At 48.6% G+C, this 18562-nt stretch overlaps 1 protein-coding gene across 2 annotated transcripts; it reads left to right on the top strand.

Annotated features, from left to right (window-relative positions):
• Positions 1-519: 519 nt before the first annotated feature.
• On the top strand, positions 520-15275 carry RCC1 (regulator of chromosome condensation 1). 2 transcript variants are annotated; one of them, XM_047085265.1, is made up of 11 exons: positions 520-568; positions 7596-7674; positions 8251-8340; positions 9231-9418; positions 9597-9776; positions 10605-10701; positions 10816-10938; positions 11430-11585; positions 11840-11959; positions 12280-12432; positions 13374-15275. In XM_047085265.1, exons 2-11 carry the CDS (start codon positions 7602-7604, stop codon positions 13547-13549), a joined length of 1356 nt encoding a protein of 451 aa, XP_046941221.1. In that variant the 5' UTR covers positions 520-568; positions 7596-7601; the 3' UTR covers positions 13550-15275. The 2 variants fall into 2 exon arrangements, with proteins under 2 accessions (XP_046941221.1, XP_046941222.1); XM_047085266.1 differs by lacking the exons at positions 520-568; positions 8251-8340 and having other exon boundaries at positions 6418-7674.
• The last annotated feature ends 3287 nt before the right edge of the window (positions 15276-18562 follow it).

The following is an 18562-nucleotide window of genomic DNA, read 5'->3' as shown; positions in this document are numbered from 1 at the left end:
CCAGTCACACCTTGGCAGTTTCCCACAACCACTCTACTCTCTCATCGTTCCCTGTCTTCGCAAGGGATGCGTCCTAGATGCTCTGCCCTCTTAGCCTTACCTTGGAAAGCCTTTCTTAAGCCCCAGGCTGAGCCAGATGCCCCTGGGCATACCCACGTCATGGCCCTGTGTAGTTGTTGATGGTCTGATTTCTTCTCATCTTTCTCTGACGGAGACCCTTTTGAAAGCATTATCAGTATCTTCTCCGTGCAGTCTCTGCCCCACAAGATCTTCCCAAACTTGAAACCCCGGTTTCAAGTAGTTTCTGGTTGTCAGTCCACTGGTCCGGATTTGGAGTCTCCAAAATACACACCCATTGTACCGGGGCCAGGGCGGAGAGCCTGGTCGGGAGCGCTCTAGCCCGAGCGCGCCACTTGCACTTCCGGGAGCGGCCGCCAGGGGCCGCCGGGCTCTTTGTTTTTCTTTCTGGCCCGGGGTCGGGGCCGGAGGCCTGCAGAGCGCATGCTCTGGGGCAGTTCGCGGCCGGGCAGGCGGGCGGAGGAGTTGCTTGTGGCGGACCTGCAGCGAGGTAGGTCGCACCCGTCACGGGCGGAGGGTCGGGGCGGAGGGTCCGGGCGGAAGGTTGCACCCCGGACGGCCACAGCCGGAGCCCTGGCAGGCCGGGGCCGTCGCCCGCGCGCTCGTGTCGGCGGCGCCGGCCCCACGTGAAGCCGGGCGGCAGGAAGGCGCGGGAGCAGGCGCGCGGGTCCCCGGCCCCGCGGGGCGCCCTGGAGCCGGCCCGGCCCCGCCTGGCTCGAGCGAGGGCCGCGCGGCCCCTCTGCCGCCGCGCCTCTCTCGTCCGCCCGCGGCGCCCGCGCGGGCGGGAGATTCAAACGGCCCGAGCGCGGCCGGCCGGGTGCGCGCGGCCGCCGTGACCCCGCAGGGCGCAGACCCGCGCGCCTCGCGGCCCGGGACCGGCAGCCCCGGCTGCGCTTCCGGAGAGGGGAAAGTGGTTTTGTCCAGCATTCGTCCCGAGGATGCGATTGGCAGAGCAGCGGGGCGCGGGGGGGATCCTGCCCGGAGAGTGTGTGCCTTAGGAGCGCGAGGTATAGGCTGGCGAGGGTCTTCTGCAGGGCAAGAAGTCAGCGTCACCAGGCACCAAGAGGAAGACTGTTGAGCCTTGGAGAGGTGTGCTGTGAACCCCGCATCAACTCAGCTGTCAACTGATTTTTACTGTCTGTCTACTTCGTGCCGCGCTGGCAGGGCTGAGGAACAATGGTGAGAAGGGCCCCGTGTGGCCCCTGGTCTCCTTGGGAAGACCCCTGTGGGGGCCTCGGTTAAGGTCCAGTGTGTCACCCACGTATGTCCGTGGACCCAGCGGCGCTGCTGCTGGCAAGTCATTCATTCATCAGATGGTAACTGAGGTGCTCCAACCAAGTGTAACTTGTGTGTCCTGGCAGAAGTCGAACGTATGGAGTGGTATGGAAACTCTTGAGGGGGTCACCCAACCCTGCCCAGGAGGGTCCGGATGGCTTTCCGGGTGAGATGACTCTTGGATGGGGTTTTCAAGGACAGTGGAGTTATTCAGCCCACAGAGGTGGAGGGGTTAGTGCCATCCAGCCAGGGGCATGGAGAGGCACGAAGGTAAAGGTGAGTGTTGGGGTCAGAAATACCATAGATGTTTCAGTGTGGGGTACAAAGAAAGGAGTAACAAGATAATACAGCAAGGACCGGGTATCGAGAGGTCTGGCATGCAAGACCAAGAAACACTGGGTGAGGGTGGAGGAGGCAGGGAGGGGGTCACCCAAGAAGGGCATCAGAATGGGTCTGGAAAGATGGAATTAGGAGTTCACCATGCTTTTGTCACAAAGACATGCCAAGAGCAGGAATACTGTTCAGCTTTGTAGCTTATTGGTTAGGTACCCTTGGGCCACCCCCCCCCCCCCCCCAGTCTCCTTGGGCATTAGTTTCCTTATCTGTAAAATGAAGGTAAGAGGTGTATGGTGAGAATTACTTATATCCTGTATTTTTCATAAAGCAGTGATTCTAACATCCGGTGGAAGCTGAGGTCCCTTTTCCCCAGGATACCTCTGCATGCAAGGGGGCTCCTCTGGTGAACTCCTGGAGTGAAGTGTATCAGCTCTGTGGCTGGCACATAGCAGGAGCTCAGCAAGTGTTTGTTGACAGATGAGACTTTCTCCTCCCTTTCTTCCTGGGGACCTTTCTTACAAAGAGATTCTTAAGCTTCTGAGTCTGGCAGGCAAGTGAGGAAGTAGGGGTGGTGGCAGGGACAGCTGCTGTGGTCAGAGAGGGCTCTATCTTTCTTTGCAGAAACCAGGCTGTGGAGGGGTCATAGAAGGTCACAGCAGAACACCAGGCCCCTGGTAGACTGTCTAGTCTGGTATACCTTGGTTCACCACCTGAGGAAACTGAAGCCCAGGGAGAAAGGGGAAGAGGAGGAAGGGGGATGCTCTGGTGCTGATGGGAAGTGGTCAGGAGACCTGGGATCTCACCCCACCTGTGTGGCCTGGGGCACAACTTTTTTCTCTGTAAAACCAGGGTGATCACACTTACCTCAGAGGGCAGGTGTGAGCATTCCAGGCATCATAGATGCCTATTAGTGGAAGTTGACTCTATATCTGACCTTACTCTTTTGTGACTGTGTCTCACTCTTCTCCCCGACTGTAAGCTGCTGAGGATGGAAGCTGTGTTTGTTAGGGGGGTTTAGGGTGGGGACAAAAGATTGCTGCTTATTCCTAGTCGAGACACTTACTGTGTGATTAAGAAAACACACCCAGAGCAGTTAGAGAGGGTGTCCATACAAAGAACTGATTTGTGTAGTAGAGGATGTGAAGGACTCCACCCTGAAAAAAGTTTATTGTTTGTTTGTTTGTTTACTTATTTTTTAAATTTTTTAACATTTATTTATTTTTGAGATAGAGCATGAATGGGGGAGGAGCAGAGAGAGAAGGAGACACAGAATCTGAAGCAGACTCAAGGCTCCAAGCTGTCAGCACAGAGCCCGACATGGGGCTCGAACTCACGAGCCGTAAGATCATGACCTGAGCTGAAGTCGGACGCTCAACCGACTGAGCCACCCAGGCACCCCTGTTTACTTATTTCTTTAAGCTCTAGGCCCAATATGGGGCTTGAACTCGTGACCCCGAGATCAAGAATTGCATGCTCCTCACACTGAGCCAGCCAGGTGCCCCCAGGGCACCTCACGGGATTGCTCACGACAGCATTCTGCTATACCTAGAGACCTCCATCTGAGAGGCAGAAATTCTTAGGCTCAGAGAGAACCCAGGTCTGTCCTTCCCCGCATTTTTCAGTGGGTCCAGCACCCACCTGGCCCACCCTGTCAGACCCAAGCTGCTTCAGTGTCTCCTCTCTTATCTCACTGTCCTCTCCCTCTTAGGTAGCTTCAGCCCTCACTCATTGTGTTTGGCCAAGCTCATGGGGGGATCCTGGGGAGGCCTGCCTGGGCAGCCTCCAACCTTGCCTGGATCATGGTCTGCCTTTGGCTGATGTGTTTTTTTGTTTGTTTTTGTGGGGTTTTTTAATCAGTCATATATACCTGAGTTCTATTCCTGACTCTCTTTTACTGACTGTATGAATTTAGGCAAGTAAATTTATTTCTCTGAGCCTCAGGTGCAGCAACTGAATTAGAAGTGATAGTCCTTCCTCATCTTGTGAGGAATTAAAGATTGTTGGCATACAGACGATAGGAGCGGCCAGTGCCCCAGAGTGGCTCACGTTTTAAGGAGTAGGTTGGTATGATGGACAGACAAGTAAATTAGAGTAATTACGATCCAGATCCAAAAGTCCCATTTCTCTGGGAGAGAATGATTCCTTTGGGATGAGGGGAGAGATCTGGAAGATTTACTAGTGGAGGTGACTTTGGGACTGAGTAGACATTCTTCTAGTAGGATAAGGGGTGGGAAGGTATAGAGATGCAAATGGACAGAGAGAACAATAAGCAGTCTAAGATTGTGTGGGAAGAGTAAGGAGATTGTGACAGAAAAGGGATAGGCCAAAAGTTATGTCAGTACCAGAGTCTGGAACCTTCCGTACCAGGCTAGAAAATGTGGGCTTTATCTTCCAGGCAGAAGGAGCCAGTGGGGAGTCTGAGCAAAGAAGCACCTTGTTTCAGGTTTGAGGTTTAGAAAGATCATGAATGACTTCTGGAATGGGATGGGGTAGGTATCAGGAAGACCAGAGCCAAGTTGCTGTCTTTTCTTGGGGAGAAGGTATGAGAGATAGTTCCCAGGCAGGCTGAGAGACTGGGGAACATTGGGGAGGAAGTTGGAAAGGACACCAGCTTTGGAGTCTGACCAACTTGGTTAAGATGTTCACTTCCTCTTCCAGTCTTGGGTGAGATACTTTACCTTTCTGAGCCTCAGCTTCCTCGTCTGTGAAATAGGATCAATGTTCATAGCTTGCAGTGAGATGCCCCACAATTTTAGCCAAAACACAGGTGTCTAAGGAGATGTTCACTGGGTTCCAACCCACAGTAACACATGTTTTTTGTTAGTGCCCCCATGATACCAACCACCTCATTTATTTTTCTGTCTGCACTTCAGGCCTTGCCTACAGGTCAACCCAGCGTCAGTGCCAGTATGCTGACATAATTCTCTTCCCTGTGCTTTCACTTCACTTCTTGTTGTGAGTACTCTTCCATCCTGTTACACGGTCTCCGTCTGTGGCACAGCTAACCTCTACAGGTCATTTTGATGAACTGATGGGAGATTTGCCTTTAGCAGGATAGAGCCCTGGACACACTCAGCTGGCTGCCGGCTTGGCCAGGGATCCAAGTTGTCTACCTGAAACAAGGGATACCTGTTCTATCCCACACCCCTTCACCCACCCAGCTCTGCATACTTCACATCTCTCGTTGGCTCCCAACGACTTCAAGCTTCAGGAAAACACCTGGAGAAATGGTCTTCTCAGTCTCTTCTCTCCTGTTTGTCCCCCAGTGTTCTCTATCTCACTAATAGAAGTCTACCATCCTCCTAGTCATTTTCTTTTAAGATTTTATTTTTAAGTAATCTCTATACCCAGTGTGGAGCTCCAACTCATAAACCCCGGGATCAGGAGTCACACACTGCACTGACTGTCTTTCTCTCATATTTCAGGTCTTAGCTTAAATGTCATCCCCTCCGACCACTCTATTCCCCTACCCCAAGGCATTTTATTTTTTTAGTGTGGTAACACAAACATAAAATTTACCATTTTAACCATTTTTAAGCATATAGCTCAGTGTTAAGTACACTCACATTGTTGTGTCCCCCCCAAGTGATCTCTTACTGTATCTCCTTATCCTTCACTCAGCATCATCTGTAATGTGTCTTCCATACTACAGTGTAAGCTTCATGGGAACAGGGAGAGGGGTAGTCCCCTTTTCCTTGCTACACCTGACCCAAAACCAAACAGTGGTGATAGGCACTTAATGAATATTTGTGGAACAAATGAATAAACGCTGCCATGTATTGAGTACTTACTGTGTGCTTAGCACTGAAAACAGATATTTCATTCAGTTTTGAGGGCAGCCCTGAGAAGTCATTGCATTCCCCTTGACAGATGAGGGTACAGCTCAGAGAGGTCAAGGCTGCTGGCTAACCATGGCCACAAAAGCTGGGGTGAACAAGCCACAGCCCTGGCAGGTGAATCCAATTCCCTCTAATTCCCGAGAATGTGCATTTTTAGCATGGTAAGAGGGGTCTCAAAGAGGTGGGTTGGAGAGGAGGAGTCCCACCCCAAGAGGGGGAATCACACCCCAAGGGAATAAAAGTTGGGTGACGCTCAGAACTGCCACCTCATCAGAGTCAGAACTGGGCCAGTCACAACCTGTAGAAGCAGCTCAGCCTGCCGAGGCTCAGCCTACACTGGCTTGGAGAATTCTAAACCTTTGGCTACTTCCTCATCTTCAGTCCTTTGTTCTGCCCCAGGATAGTTAGCAGGAAAGTGCCTGGAAATTCAAGAGGCCATTGGCCTTGTGTTCATTACTCTGCAGTAGGGAGCTGGAGGGGCTGAGGCTCTAGGACCTACTGGAAGAAAGACATTGGGGTGGGGGGGAAGGGAGGTGCAGGGTGCTGGTTAGGGCCACAGCTGAGCCTGAGAAGGACTCTGGAGTTCTCATTCCATTTTTAGTGTTGGGTAGAGTCTCATCCCTTATCTACAAAATGGAGGAGAGGTGGGTTAGATTAGCTTAGAGCTATTCTCAGGCATTACCTGGGACAGGCCCTGAATGTTGTAATACTGATACTAATTTATTACATTTACAATATTAGCTCATTTAATCCTATGTAACAAAGGTGTAGGTACTATTATTATCCCTGTTTTACTGAGGAAGAAACTGATTCATGAAGAGATTAAGTAATTTTGCCTAAGGTCAAGCACAAGCTATATTATTTCTACATCAGGATAGCTCTAAAGTGCCCTGGCCCCTGCCAGGGGGTTTACAATTCTGGTTTCAGGAGCTCCAGGCTTAGACAATTTGACTTCTTTTCACAAGCTTAAAGACCAGGGCTCAATGAAGATTTATTTCCGGGGCTGGGTGTGTGGAGGAAGGAGGCTTTGGACACCGTTTAGGCTGGATTGGAATTGAGAGAGCTGGGGAAAATGTCTCTGTTCTCAGCAGCCTTGAGGAAGACAGGGAGAACATTGCAGGACAGCAGCAGCTAAAGGCAGGAGGGTTTGGGGCTGAGGCTCATAGCTGCCCTGGATGGAACCTTAGCTGCCCTGGATGGAACCTTTCTCGTAACTTATAAGCGGTTTCCTTTGCCCTTTCTCTAATACCTGGTGAGCATATACACAGTGTTTATTTATTATTGGACTGTTTAGGAAGGCCACGTTCCTTGCAGGAATGGGACTTTTGGATCAAAGGGCACAAATGGTCTGGTTTGGTTTTATTTAATGAGAATCGTGCTTTTTTGTGGATGGGAGGGTCTGATAACAGTAGTGCTTCGCCAGAGTTACTAGTGGTATCTCAAGGTTGAGGGAGAGCTATGAGAGATACTTTGTTTGATGTTCTTAAAGGTTTTAATTTTTTGTAATAAAAAAATAAAAAAAATACATGTAATGTTGTTAGATATCTTAGATAATATAGGAAGGTACAAAAAGAAAAAAATTATGTGTCTATAATCCCATTTTCCAGAGGTTACCATTGTTAATAATGAACGTACTTCTTTCCACACAGTTTTCTACACATATTTTTACACACGTATACATTTTTTAATGGGATGATGAAGTGTTTTTTCAGTCTACTTACATTATTTGGCAGTGGTGAGCATCTTCCGATTCAATAAATAAATCTCTGAAAGCATCACTTTTAATGGCTTCATACCATTCTATTATAAATATACCACGTACTTTCCAGCTCCTACTATTGAGTACATGGGTTGCTCCATTTTCCTTTTTAATGTTATGTCAAATACAGTAGAGAATATTTATGGAACTTAATCTTGGGATGTATCCATTATTCTGTTACCATTCTTCTCAGATAAATTCTGAGAAATGGAATGGCTGGAATCCCTCTTACCTTTTTTAGGGTTACCTAGTGAGAGCAGGTAAATGATTGCCATGAATGAAATGGAGTATTTGCCTGGGTTTTTCAGGAAAGGATGCCACCCAAGCGTATAGCTAAGAGAAGGTCACCTCCAGAGGATGCTCTCCCCAAAAGCAAGAAGGTGAAGGGTAAGTTGGCTTTGGCCTCTATCTCTGAATGGGTAGCCTCTTGGAGCCCCCATATTCTGGGACTGGGCTCCTTCCTCCCTGACCTCTGGAGCTGAGGGACCTGGAAGCCCAAGAACTCCACCCAGCTGGAGTCTCTTGTAGCTTACTGAATCCCACCCTCTGAGACTCCTAAAGCAGCAGAGACTTGTCTACAAGCACTCAGGTAGTACTGGGAGGTGGTGGGGGGGGGTGGTGTGAGACCCTAGCACTTTGCTCCCGGCAGTAATGCACCAGGGCTAGGACCATTGACTTCCAGAAGTAGGTTCAAGTCCAGGCTCTGCCACTTTGCAGTCGTGTAGCTTTGGTTAAGTCACTTAACATCGCTGAGCTTGAATTACCTGATTCATACAACAGCTCAGCACCAATCTCGCTGGGCTGTTAAGAGGAAAATGAGATAATGTCCTGGTAGCATTTGAGGAAGGTAGTTGTGGTTTCCTTTCCTGGGACCCTGGAGAGAGACAGTGAGGAGAGCAATCCAACCCCAATCCGGGAGGAGATAGTGTGGACCCACACTTAGACAGTGTCTGTCTTTTGCAGACCCTCGTAACCAGGCAGTGAGGGCCGCTGCCTCCCGTCGTGTTCCAGGTGCCCACGGGCCGAGCCCTCCTGACCAGAAAACCCGACCAGGTGGCTCCCTGCCCAGGGCACCCTCTGCGCAGCCATAGCGGCCCTGGCAGCTGTGGCCACACCCCCGGAGGGAGGGTCTGGACGCCATAGGTTGTCCGGGGCCGTGGGCGACCGTCATTGGGCAGCAGATGGCCCATTGCTGCCCGCTGGTTGGCTTGTACCTTTTTGCAAATGTCTGTCTTATGTCTTACTCCCGCCCCTTCCTCTTCTGCTGCCTGTTTGTTCCCAGATAGGCGCGGAAGGGTTGGGTGTGAATATGTGTGGGAGTTAGTCGCAGCCAGAACATGGAGGCTAGGAACGATGCTCTGACCCATGTAGGTTCCCTTGGTTTCAGTGCAGACTTTACTATTTATTAGATTTGTGACACTGGGAAGGTATTTAACCTCTCTGAGTCTCTGTTTCCTTTCCTATAAAAAAGGATCCTAATATGGAAGGTCTGTAGCATAATTTAGGGGACTACAAAACAATTTCACATTAGTAGAGTAAGCAGTCAGGAAAGGGTAGACGTTATGTGAATCCTCGTTGGCACAGTGACTCCTAACTGAGAACTTGGAGCTATTTGGGAAGACTATCTGTATCCTCATTCTTCTCTTCCCCACCAAGATTCATTTCACAATATTGAGTGTCTTGTTAACATTTCCTCCCTCATATTAATAATGTGCTCAGTTTTTAATTTTCACAAAAACCCTGTGACATAGTTATTTTTGCTATTCACATATCAGAGATGAGGAAATTTAGGCTTATTAGAAAAGTCATATTACTGGTCTGTGGCAGAGCAGGGACTTGAACCCAGGTTTTTGTGATCCCAGAGCCCATGCAGTGGAGAAAGAATGACTCCTCCTTTCCTCTGTCATCTTGCACACTCAAGGGCTGTCTTCTTCACCCCTCAGTCTCACATAGGTCCCACAGCACAGAACCAGGCATGGTGCTGACACTGGGCCAGGGCGATGTGGGCCAGCTGGGGCTGGGCGAGAATGTGATGGAAAGGAAGAAGCCGGCCCTGGTGCCCATTCCGGAGGACATTGTGCAGGCTGAGGCTGGGGGCATGCATACCGTGTGTCTAAGCAAAAGCGGCCAGGTAGGTTGGGGTGGGTGGCACAGGATTGGACAGGGCCTGGGCTTGGGGGTTTGGAGAAGGAACCTTGAGCCACAAAAGTTACTCTGTGGCAATGGTGCTGGCTAGCTGAGCAGGGAGTGGCCTAAACGAGAATGGACTGAGGCCAGACCTTGCACTAATGAAGGCTTCTTGGCCACAGGTCTACTCCTTCGGCTGCAATGATGAGGGTGCCCTGGGAAGGGACACATCAGTAGAGGGCTCAGAGATGGTTCCCGGGAAAGTGGAACTACAAGAGAAAGTGGTACAGGTGTCGGCAGGAGACAGTCACACAGCAGCCCTCACTGAGGATGGCCGAGTTTTCCTCTGGGGCTCCTTCAGGGTAAGACTGGGTCTGGAGAACTGCATGGGGGTTGGCTGGCTGAATTAACTGGTGAGGCCCCAGTGATAATCCATCTCTACCTCCCTCTTGTATGTAATGGTGGGGAAATCAAGGCCCAGAGGCAGAGCTTGGGCCCAGACCCATGTCTTTTCATCCAGGCCTGTCCACATTTACCTTGAATCTACATTATGAAATGTGTATCTTGGGAAAGGGTGGATCAAGGATGCCTTTAAGCTGAGGCTAATCCAGGAAGCTTACTCTCCTCACCCTTCTCCTTCAACCTCTCTCCTCCCCAGCCATCTCCTACATCTGTCAGGGGTTTTGGGGTGCATGGGAAAGATTGTCACATCTCAGAATTTTGAAGGCAAGGGAGTGCAGTTTACACAAAGTCAGCGTTAAAGTTGTTTTGGTACTTTGGTGTTTATTTTGAAGTGTTAAAAATAAAGGAATCTGATAAGGTGTTTCTTCATCAGGACTGTTCTTAAAAATTTTTATGGAGAATTTCAAACACATAAAAGTGATCAGAAAAATAACATTGAACACCCATCTACTCGCCTCTATAGTCATCAATTTGTGGCCAAACTTGTTTCCTCTCTACTCTCATCCACCCCACCACCCCAATCCTTTGTTATTTTAATGCAAATCCCAAGCCACATACTATTTCATTCATTAAGTATTTCATTATTTGTCCCGGCTCCTGCCCACCTCTTCATCCCCATCTGGCACCAGTGTCCTTCACCAGACAGCTCTGTGGTTGCCTGCAAGCCTGGACCTGACTGGTATGGGGCAGGCACGACTGGCTGGTAAGTGCTCTGCCCTACCTTCCAGGACAATAATGGTGTGATTGGACTCTTGGAGCCCATGAAGAAGAGCATGGTACCTGTGCAAGTGCAGCTGACAATGCCTGTAGTGAAGGTGGCCTCAGGTGAGTCTGGGGGTACTTGCTCTAGGCAGGAGTTGGAGAACCTTGTTCCGTGGCTGGCCTAGCCCTGGGCCCTACAGACAAGCCCTGCATCCTCTGCCTTCCTCTCCCCCTCAGGAAATGACCACTTGGTGATGCTGACAGCTGATGGTGACCTCTACACTTTGGGCTGCGGGGAGCAGGGCCAGCTGGGCCGTGTGCCTGAATTATTTGCCAACCGTGGTGGCCGGCAGGGCCTTGGTAGGTGGCTTAGGTCCCTCTGGCGGGGCAACTTGGCAAGCCACCCCCTGGTGAAGGTCAGAGGCAAGAGCAATTCCCTAACGGTCTTTAGGCTTGCATCAGATAGACCTTAACCTGGTAGTTAAGAACTCTGACTCTAGAGCCGTACTACCCTGGATTTGAATTGTGGTTCTGCTGCCTATTGGCTGTGGGACTCTGGACACAGTTTCCTCATCTCTAAACCTACTTCATTGGGTTGTGGTGAAGTTAAATGAGCTAACATAGAAGAATGTTTGGCACGTGGTAAGTTCCATGTAAATGTTAACCTCTTAAGGCTCTGGGAGACTGAGTGAGGCACTTGTACTCTCCTGGCCTCAGTTTCCTGTTCTGCTTAATAGGGAGAAGAATGCCTGCTTAGTCTCCCTCCAAGGGCTATAGTAATGGGGAAAAAGCACAGGGCAGACAGAGAAGCTGTGTGTGTCTGCCACTGACCCTTGCCTCTCTGCCTACAGAACGACTCTTGGTCCCCAAGTGTGTGATGCTGAAATCCAGAGGAAGCCGGGGTCACGTGAGATTCCAGGATGCCTTCTGTGGTGCCTACTTCACTTTTGCCATCTCCTGCGAGGGTCATGTATATGGATTTGGCCTCTCCAACTATCATCAGCTTGGTGAGTCCCAAGCCTAGCATCTAGCATACCCCAGAGTGACTTGGGTTCAAATCCTGGCTTCACTCATTGATTGCTCGCTCTTGATGGGGTCAGCTAACCCCTCAGAGCCATATTTTTGTCACTGTAAAGTGAAAATAGCCATATCTTGGTGTTTGTTGTGGGGGGAGGCGACCTCACTGCGTGAGGGAATGAAGAAGGACAGCTCCTTGGACAGCTTCACCCTTGACAGCTCTGTCCTGGCCTTTTCCTCCCAGGAACCCCAGGCACAGAATCTTGCTTTGTACCCCAAAACTTGACATCCTTCAAGAACTCTACCAAGTCCTGGGTGGGCTTCTCTGGTGGCCAGCATCATACAGTCTGCATGGATTCAGAAGGTGGGACCTCTGGGCTGAGGGTGGAGTGTTCCTTGGGCATAAGCCCAGTAAGATATGGAACCTGGGCCTGCTCTATGGGTTGGATCAGATGTGGGTCCATGAGGGCCACCCCCATCCCTCAGAGTCCTGGCACCCCTCCAGGTATGAATGAGTTCAGTGGGGTCCTATGGGGGCTCTATCAGGACTCCCCAGAACTGGAATATACTGCAGACATTTTTACCACCCTGGGAGTGGGGACCAGCTCCCACAGATACGGGAACTCAACCGGCCTACCTGGAACAAGCCCTCTGGTACTCTTTATCTCTCCCCTCCTCCCACAGGAAAAGCATACAGCCTGGGTCGCGCTGAGTATGGGCGGCTGGGCCTTGGGGAGGGTGCTGAGGAGAAGAGCATACCCACCCTCATCTCCAGGCTCCCTGCTGTTTCCTCAGTAGCTTGTGGGGCCTCCGTAGGGTATGCCGTGACCAAGGATGGTGAGTGGGGCTGCCCACATTCGGTGTGGTTGGGGCTTGGGGGTCATGATTCTTACCAAACTGTTCATCAGCCTCTGATGTCCATCATTGAATAGAGCTGAGATACACAGAGCACTGTTTGTGATGACGTTGCTTTTCTCCTGATTCTCTGAAGTTCTGACTTTGATGGACATAAAATGAGTAAACAAATTATTTTAATAAGGGTGATTTGTTTTGTAGCATAGAAAAATAGTGGAAGGGGATATGTCACTGAGGCCCAGATAGGCAGTAGGACTTGAATCCAGGTCTCCAGACTCCTAACTCAGGCTTCTCTTTACATTTTCCACCAAGGTGACCTCTTTATTTACAACCAGAGAGTTGTACTTAGAATTTTACTAGGAGAAAGAAGGCTTAGTCATTGGGGTCATAGCAGGCACAGCAGAGGAGAGTGTGAACCAGGTGGTCACCAAAGCCTGAGGGGGACAGCAATGGGCACCTTGAGAAGGCTGCAGCTGATAGAAGCGCTTGACCTGGGATTATCTGGGAAGAGTTCCTGAGGAAGTGGAGCTTGTACTACACCTTAAAGGTTCAGTCCTTTATGATAAGCAGTGGAGGGCATGGAAGGCATCTGAAGTGCAGGAGCATCTAGAGCAGTCCCATAGGTCCTTGGAATGGAGGGTGGTATAGGGGTTGGGAAGTGGCCAGTCATGTAGGACCTTGAATGCCATTCCTAGGAGCAGGGAGAAGTCTTTGGCAATGTGGTCTCTGGTTGACAAAGCTGTTTTTTAAATCCAAGATCTCCTTGGCTTCTCTCAGCTTCCCTGAACTACTAGAGGCTGGGACATTGCTAGGCTGCTACAGGCCAAAGCCAAAATTCACCCTCATGTTCCAGGCTTCTCACACTACAGAAAGGTGGGGCTAGGAATCCTGGAGACAGCTGCCCCCATTTCTCTCCCTTGTAGGTCGTGTTTTTGCCTGGGGCATGGGCACCAACTACCAGCTGGGCACGGGGCAGGAAGAGGATGCCTGGAGCCCTGTGGAGATGACAGGCAAACAGCTGGAGAACCGTGTGGTCTTATCTGTGTCCAGTGGTGGCCAGCACACAGTCTTACTAGTCAAGGACAAGGAACAGAGCTGATGAAGCCTCTGCGGGCCTGGCTCCCGCCACCCACCCCCCCTCCTGGAACTGGGAAGCTATGACTATAGATTCCAGCAGGCCTCCCCCAGCCCTGAGTACTCTGTCATCTGCCTTTTTCCTATCAGCAGAACAGAATCCTTTCCCTCTTTTCTGTCCTCCTTTCCTGAGTCATCCTACAGTCTACAGGATGAAGGGGGAGGGGGGAAATGAAAAAGGGGAGGGGGTTTTGGCAGCTGGAACATTGCTCGCCCCAGAGTTATGTGGTTAGACCTTTCCCCCTCGTCCCTACCTCCCATGGTCCTGGCTGACCCTGGTTTTGCCTGCCAAAAACCAAAAATTCCTCCCCTGGGGATTTGGTGCCCACATTCTGAGAGGTTGGGGGCTCATCAAGCCCTACTGTAGCCATGTGCCACCCTCTGTCCTTCACAATCCACAGGCAGACAAATGGTATGGTGGTCAGACCCAGCTGTCATGGACTTATGCCTGGGGGAAACTGGAGACTGGGCAGGGCTGCCCAGCCTTGGGCAACTCCAAGCCAAATATTTGGCCCTCAACAGATGTCCACGGGGAAGAAAAAACAATGATCCTTCACTTGGTCAAGAAAAAAGCCAATCAGCCTTTCTCCCAGAAGCACAAAACATTCTGCCCTTCAGGCATTGCCTGAGAATTCTGCCCATCCAACATGCCTTACCTGCAGCCAAGGGCCTGAAATCTGGAAAGGAAGCTACATCTGCAGGGCAGGACATGGGGGGAGTGGGGAAGGAGGGATTTATAAACAAATTTAAAGCAATACTGAGAGTGAAGGGAGGGAGGGGAAAGGGGGCAGAGGCTTGTGCCCAGAAAGGGAAGCAGCAGCTTGTACAGTGGCTGAGGAAATAGAAAACAGTTTTGATTTTTTTTTTTAATGTAAAGTATTTTGGAGGGGAGAGTGAACTCTTTTAACACTTTGAATAAATTTAGAGTTTTATAAAACAGGCCACTTGTTTTCTACATACTCCCTGCTTTTTTTAAGGGAGCACCTGTGTTGGGAAGAGCAGAATAAACCCACACCTAAGCACCTGGTCAAGGCTAGGACTTAGGTGACATCATGATGTCCTAGAATATGCTAGTCAGCTGTTGGTGTGGCTGTTTCATACAAATCAAAAAAGAAAAAGAGGTGATTGATTTTTGCTTAGGTATTTATGTTTCAGGAATCACTGGATTTTTTAAAAATTATGCTGCATAATGTAAGAGACATGGAATGGATCTTTTAATATCCTAATCCCAAACCAAGATTTGAGTACAGTGCATACCTATACTTATGCTAAAGCTTGCTGTTGTATCATTTTTAACAGCTGACGTCATTGATTAAACATGATTAACTGCACAATAACTCTTAAGACAACTTGTATGTATTAATGTAGATTTTCCCAGGTATTTAAGCAACCAAATCATACAGCCGACCTAATATGGTAGTCACTAGCTACACGTGGCTATTTACATTTAAATCAAAAGTTGTAAAAATTTAAAATTCCTTGGTTGCACTAGCCACATTTCAAGTCCTCAGTACTATATGGCTAGTATTGGGCTATGCAAACAGAACATTTTTATAATGAACAATGCTGATATAGAAGGTCTGTTATATGTATAACAGGAAATTTTTATTATTGCCAGAAGGATTCTTTTTGGATGTTAGTAACTTGAAAAATGAATATGATGTAAAATAAAATGTATTCTGTGATTTTTTTTCCCCCTTGAAGTTTTAGGGCTTTTTTTTTCTTTTTTTTTTTTTAATGTTTAGAGAGAGCACGTGTGCACACACGAGTGGAGCCGGGGCAGAAAGAATCCCAAGCAGGCTCTGCATTATCAGCACAGAGCCTGAGGCAGGGCTCAATCCCACAAACCACGAGATGGTGACCTGAGCCCAAATCAAGAATCTGACACTTAACCAACTGAGCCACCCAGGCACCCCTGAAGTTTTAGTTGTTGGGTTTTTTTTAATACATTTTTTTTAATGTTTACTTATTTTTGAGAGAGAGACAGAGTGCACGTGGAGGAGGGGCAGAGAGAGAGGGGGACACAGAGTCTGAAGCAGGCTCCAGACTCTGAGCTGTCAGCACAAAGCCTGACATGCAGGGCTCAAACCCACAGACAGTGAGATCATAACCTGAGCTGAAGTTGGACACTTAACCAACTGAGCCACCCAGGCATCCTGAAGTTTTAGTTTTGATACAGGCACTATACTGCTTAGAAACTGACTTCTTAGAAGGGAAATCACACTTTTGATTATAATATTTTCTTTGTAAAGAAGCACTTGTATGTCTGCTACTCTTCCCTACAAAAGTCCATTTGGACTAGATTTACTGGAGTTTTCCTTCTTGACAGCATGTTGAAAATTCCCTCTTCTTAATAGCAGCTGTTCTGTATTGGGGCTTAAAATGGGCCAGGCATTGTGCTAAACTCTACATGCAATAATAGCTCTTCTGATCCTTACATCAGTCCTGCAAAGTCAGCATTGTCTTTTGGGAAACAGTCCATAGAGTTGATGTTTAAGGTCAAGAAGCTACCTACCAGGGGTCCCTGGGTGGCTCAGTCAGTTAAGTGTCTGACTTTGGCTCAGAGTTCATAAATCAACCCCCGCATCCAGCTCTGTGGTGACAGCTCAGAGGTTGGAGCCTACTTCAGGTTCTGTGTCTCTCCCCGACCCTCCATCCCCCTCAAAAAATGAATAAACAAACAAAAAAAGCTACTTACCAAGGGCACAAACTAGGCTGGAATCAGAATCAGCCTCAGGGGCGCCTGTGTGGCTCAGTTGGTTGAGCCGCCAACTTCGCTCAGGTCATGATCTCACCATTCATGAGTTAGAGCTCCGCGCCAGGCTCTGTGCTGACAGCTCAGAGCTTGGAGCCTGCATTGGATTCTGTTTGTCCCTGTCTGCCCTCCCCTGCTCACGCCTCTCTCTCTCTCTCAAACATTAAAAAAAAAAAAAAAGTAGCCACTACCTGAACCTAGAACTTCAATTCCTTTTCCTTGTATTGCAAGCAAGCATTATGAAGCTTTCTGCAGGTGCTTCACGTATGTTAGAATAGTGCCAGGTACAAAGTAAATATTAGTTTTTGTTGTTTTGGCAATTGTACTTTTTTTATTGCTCCCTATAGTTAATAATTGCCTTGTTTTTCACATGCATAGTTTTCTGGTGTAAGTATTAATTTAGTGTCAAGTGTAAATTTCCCTTTGTTCAAACACGTCTACTCTGTTTTATCTTTCCCCCCATCCTTCACCAACCTGGATTGATTACCTCAAAACAAAGGTAATCATAGCACCCTATGTGGCTTAGCTACAAATAAGATTTACAGAATTGTAGATGTTCAATATTGTTTTGACAGAAATTTTATTTTATTTTTTTTGGCCAAATGTAGGGCTTGAACTCACCACCCCCAGATCAAGAGTTGCATGCTCTATTGACTGAGCCAGCCAGGTACCCGTGCTCTGACAGAAATTATGAGAAGTTGGATGTGTATATGTGTGAATGAAGAGCAGTTGCTAAAATATCTGAAACTACAAATGAAGAGAACATATGTCATTTAGAAATGTGCAGAAAGATTCTAGGAAGAAGATTTGGAAAAATTTGCCCCAAGGGAATGGAATTTCGGGGTAGGGATAGATAGGGTGAGGGACTGTGCTGTTCATTGTTTATTTCATAAAGTCAGCAAATATTTTCTCAGTGCCTATCATATCCTGGACATTGTTGTAGGAATTTGATTAGAAACAAAACAGGCAAGAATCCCTGTCTCATGAAACTTATACTCTAAATTAAAAATAAATATTTAAGGGGCACCTGGGTGGCTCGGTCGGTAAAGTGTCGGACTCTTGGTTTCTGCTCAGGTATGATCTCACTGTTGGTGGGTTCCAGCCCCGCATCAGGCTCTGTGCTGGCAGTGCAGAGCCTGCGTGGGATTCTCTCTCTCTCTCCCTACCCACCACCCCCTCACCCCAATCGCATAGTCTCAAAAAGAAAGAGAAAGAAAGAAAACAACTTAATATATAAACACTTAAAAATCTCCAACCTGAAAATAAATCGTCCACGTGTAGTAAGCAAAGAGCACAGCAGAGGCCCTGGCAAATAGTACTAAATAAACAGCTATCGGTTATAATTTGAATGCCTCCAAATGCCATGGAGAATTTCCTGGATGCCAGGCATTGGGCCAAGTACTTTCCCAACTTCTCATTTTCTCCTCACATCACCCTATGTGGTAAGGACTATTACCCACATTAGTCTCAGGTTAAATAACTTGCCAAAATAATTAGTGAGAGGGGGCTGAGATTGATGTTTCATTTGTTGGGATTGATAGTCAAAGCATCTAGCCGGTACCCTGCTATTACAGTAAGTAGGATAAAGCTGGAAATGTGGCAGCTGGTGGTTGGATCTCAAGTTTTCAGATCGATGAGCGCTTGGCTTTGACACGCAACGCCCAGGTTGCGTATAAACTGGTATAGGAATATAAACTGGTAAAGGAGGGCGTTAGTGTCACATCAGCCCAGTGGGAGCCCCAAAAAGAGATCCGCAAAGTGAGCTTCATTGTTAGAGATAGTCACTTACAGAAGCTCCCTGAGCAATAGCCGCCAATGTGAGGCTTTGACCTGGGACGTTTCCGGACTAGGAGAGTTTTATCGGGATTATCTAGTCACTGAAATCCTGTTTACTGAGGGCATTCTATGGGCAGGTCATCATTCTGGGACAAGTGAGAGCTGGCGGTTTGGGTTAGGGTAGTGGATATGGGACTCAGGAAAGTAAAATGACACGACTTGGGGATTATTTGGTTGAGATGACTCTGTTACTCCAATTTACACGCCCTATAACCCCTGCCCCCCTTTCCACCGCAGGATACCATCCAGCTTCAACAAAAATCTCACGTCTTGCAAATTGGGAAATGGTGAAGGGGTGGCTGGGGCCGACCTGTGGTTTGTCCAAGGCCACGTAGTGGAACTGAGTCGTCCTGGCTCCCAAAGGGCACTTTTCCGTTTTCTAAAAAG

The sequence above is a fragment of the Lynx rufus genome, unplaced genomic scaffold, assembly GCF_022079265.1.
Source record: "Lynx rufus isolate CCGP_SWC_20201006 ecotype Redwood Valley unplaced genomic scaffold, mLynRuf1.p SCAF_2, whole genome shotgun sequence".
Classification (NCBI taxonomy): Eukaryota; Metazoa; Chordata; class Mammalia; order Carnivora; family Felidae; genus Lynx; species Lynx rufus.
Note: the sequence above shows the minus strand (reverse complement) of the source record. Positions and strands in the feature narration are given on the sequence as shown.

Bases quoted from the DNA above. Each gene is read 5' to 3' on its own strand.
- RCC1 (XM_047085265.1), top strand. From the start codon at position 7,602: ATGCCACCCAAGCGTATAGCTAAGAGAAGGTCACCTCCAGAGGATGCT. The intron at 9,419-9,596 runs GTAGGTTGGGGT...TCTTGGCCACAG, and splicing joins GTCTAAGCAAAAGCGGCCAG to GTCTACTCCTTCGGCTGCAA. The intron at 11,586-11,839 runs GTGAGTCCCAAG...TTTTCCTCCCAG, and splicing joins CTCCAACTATCATCAGCTTG to GAACCCCAGGCACAGAATCT.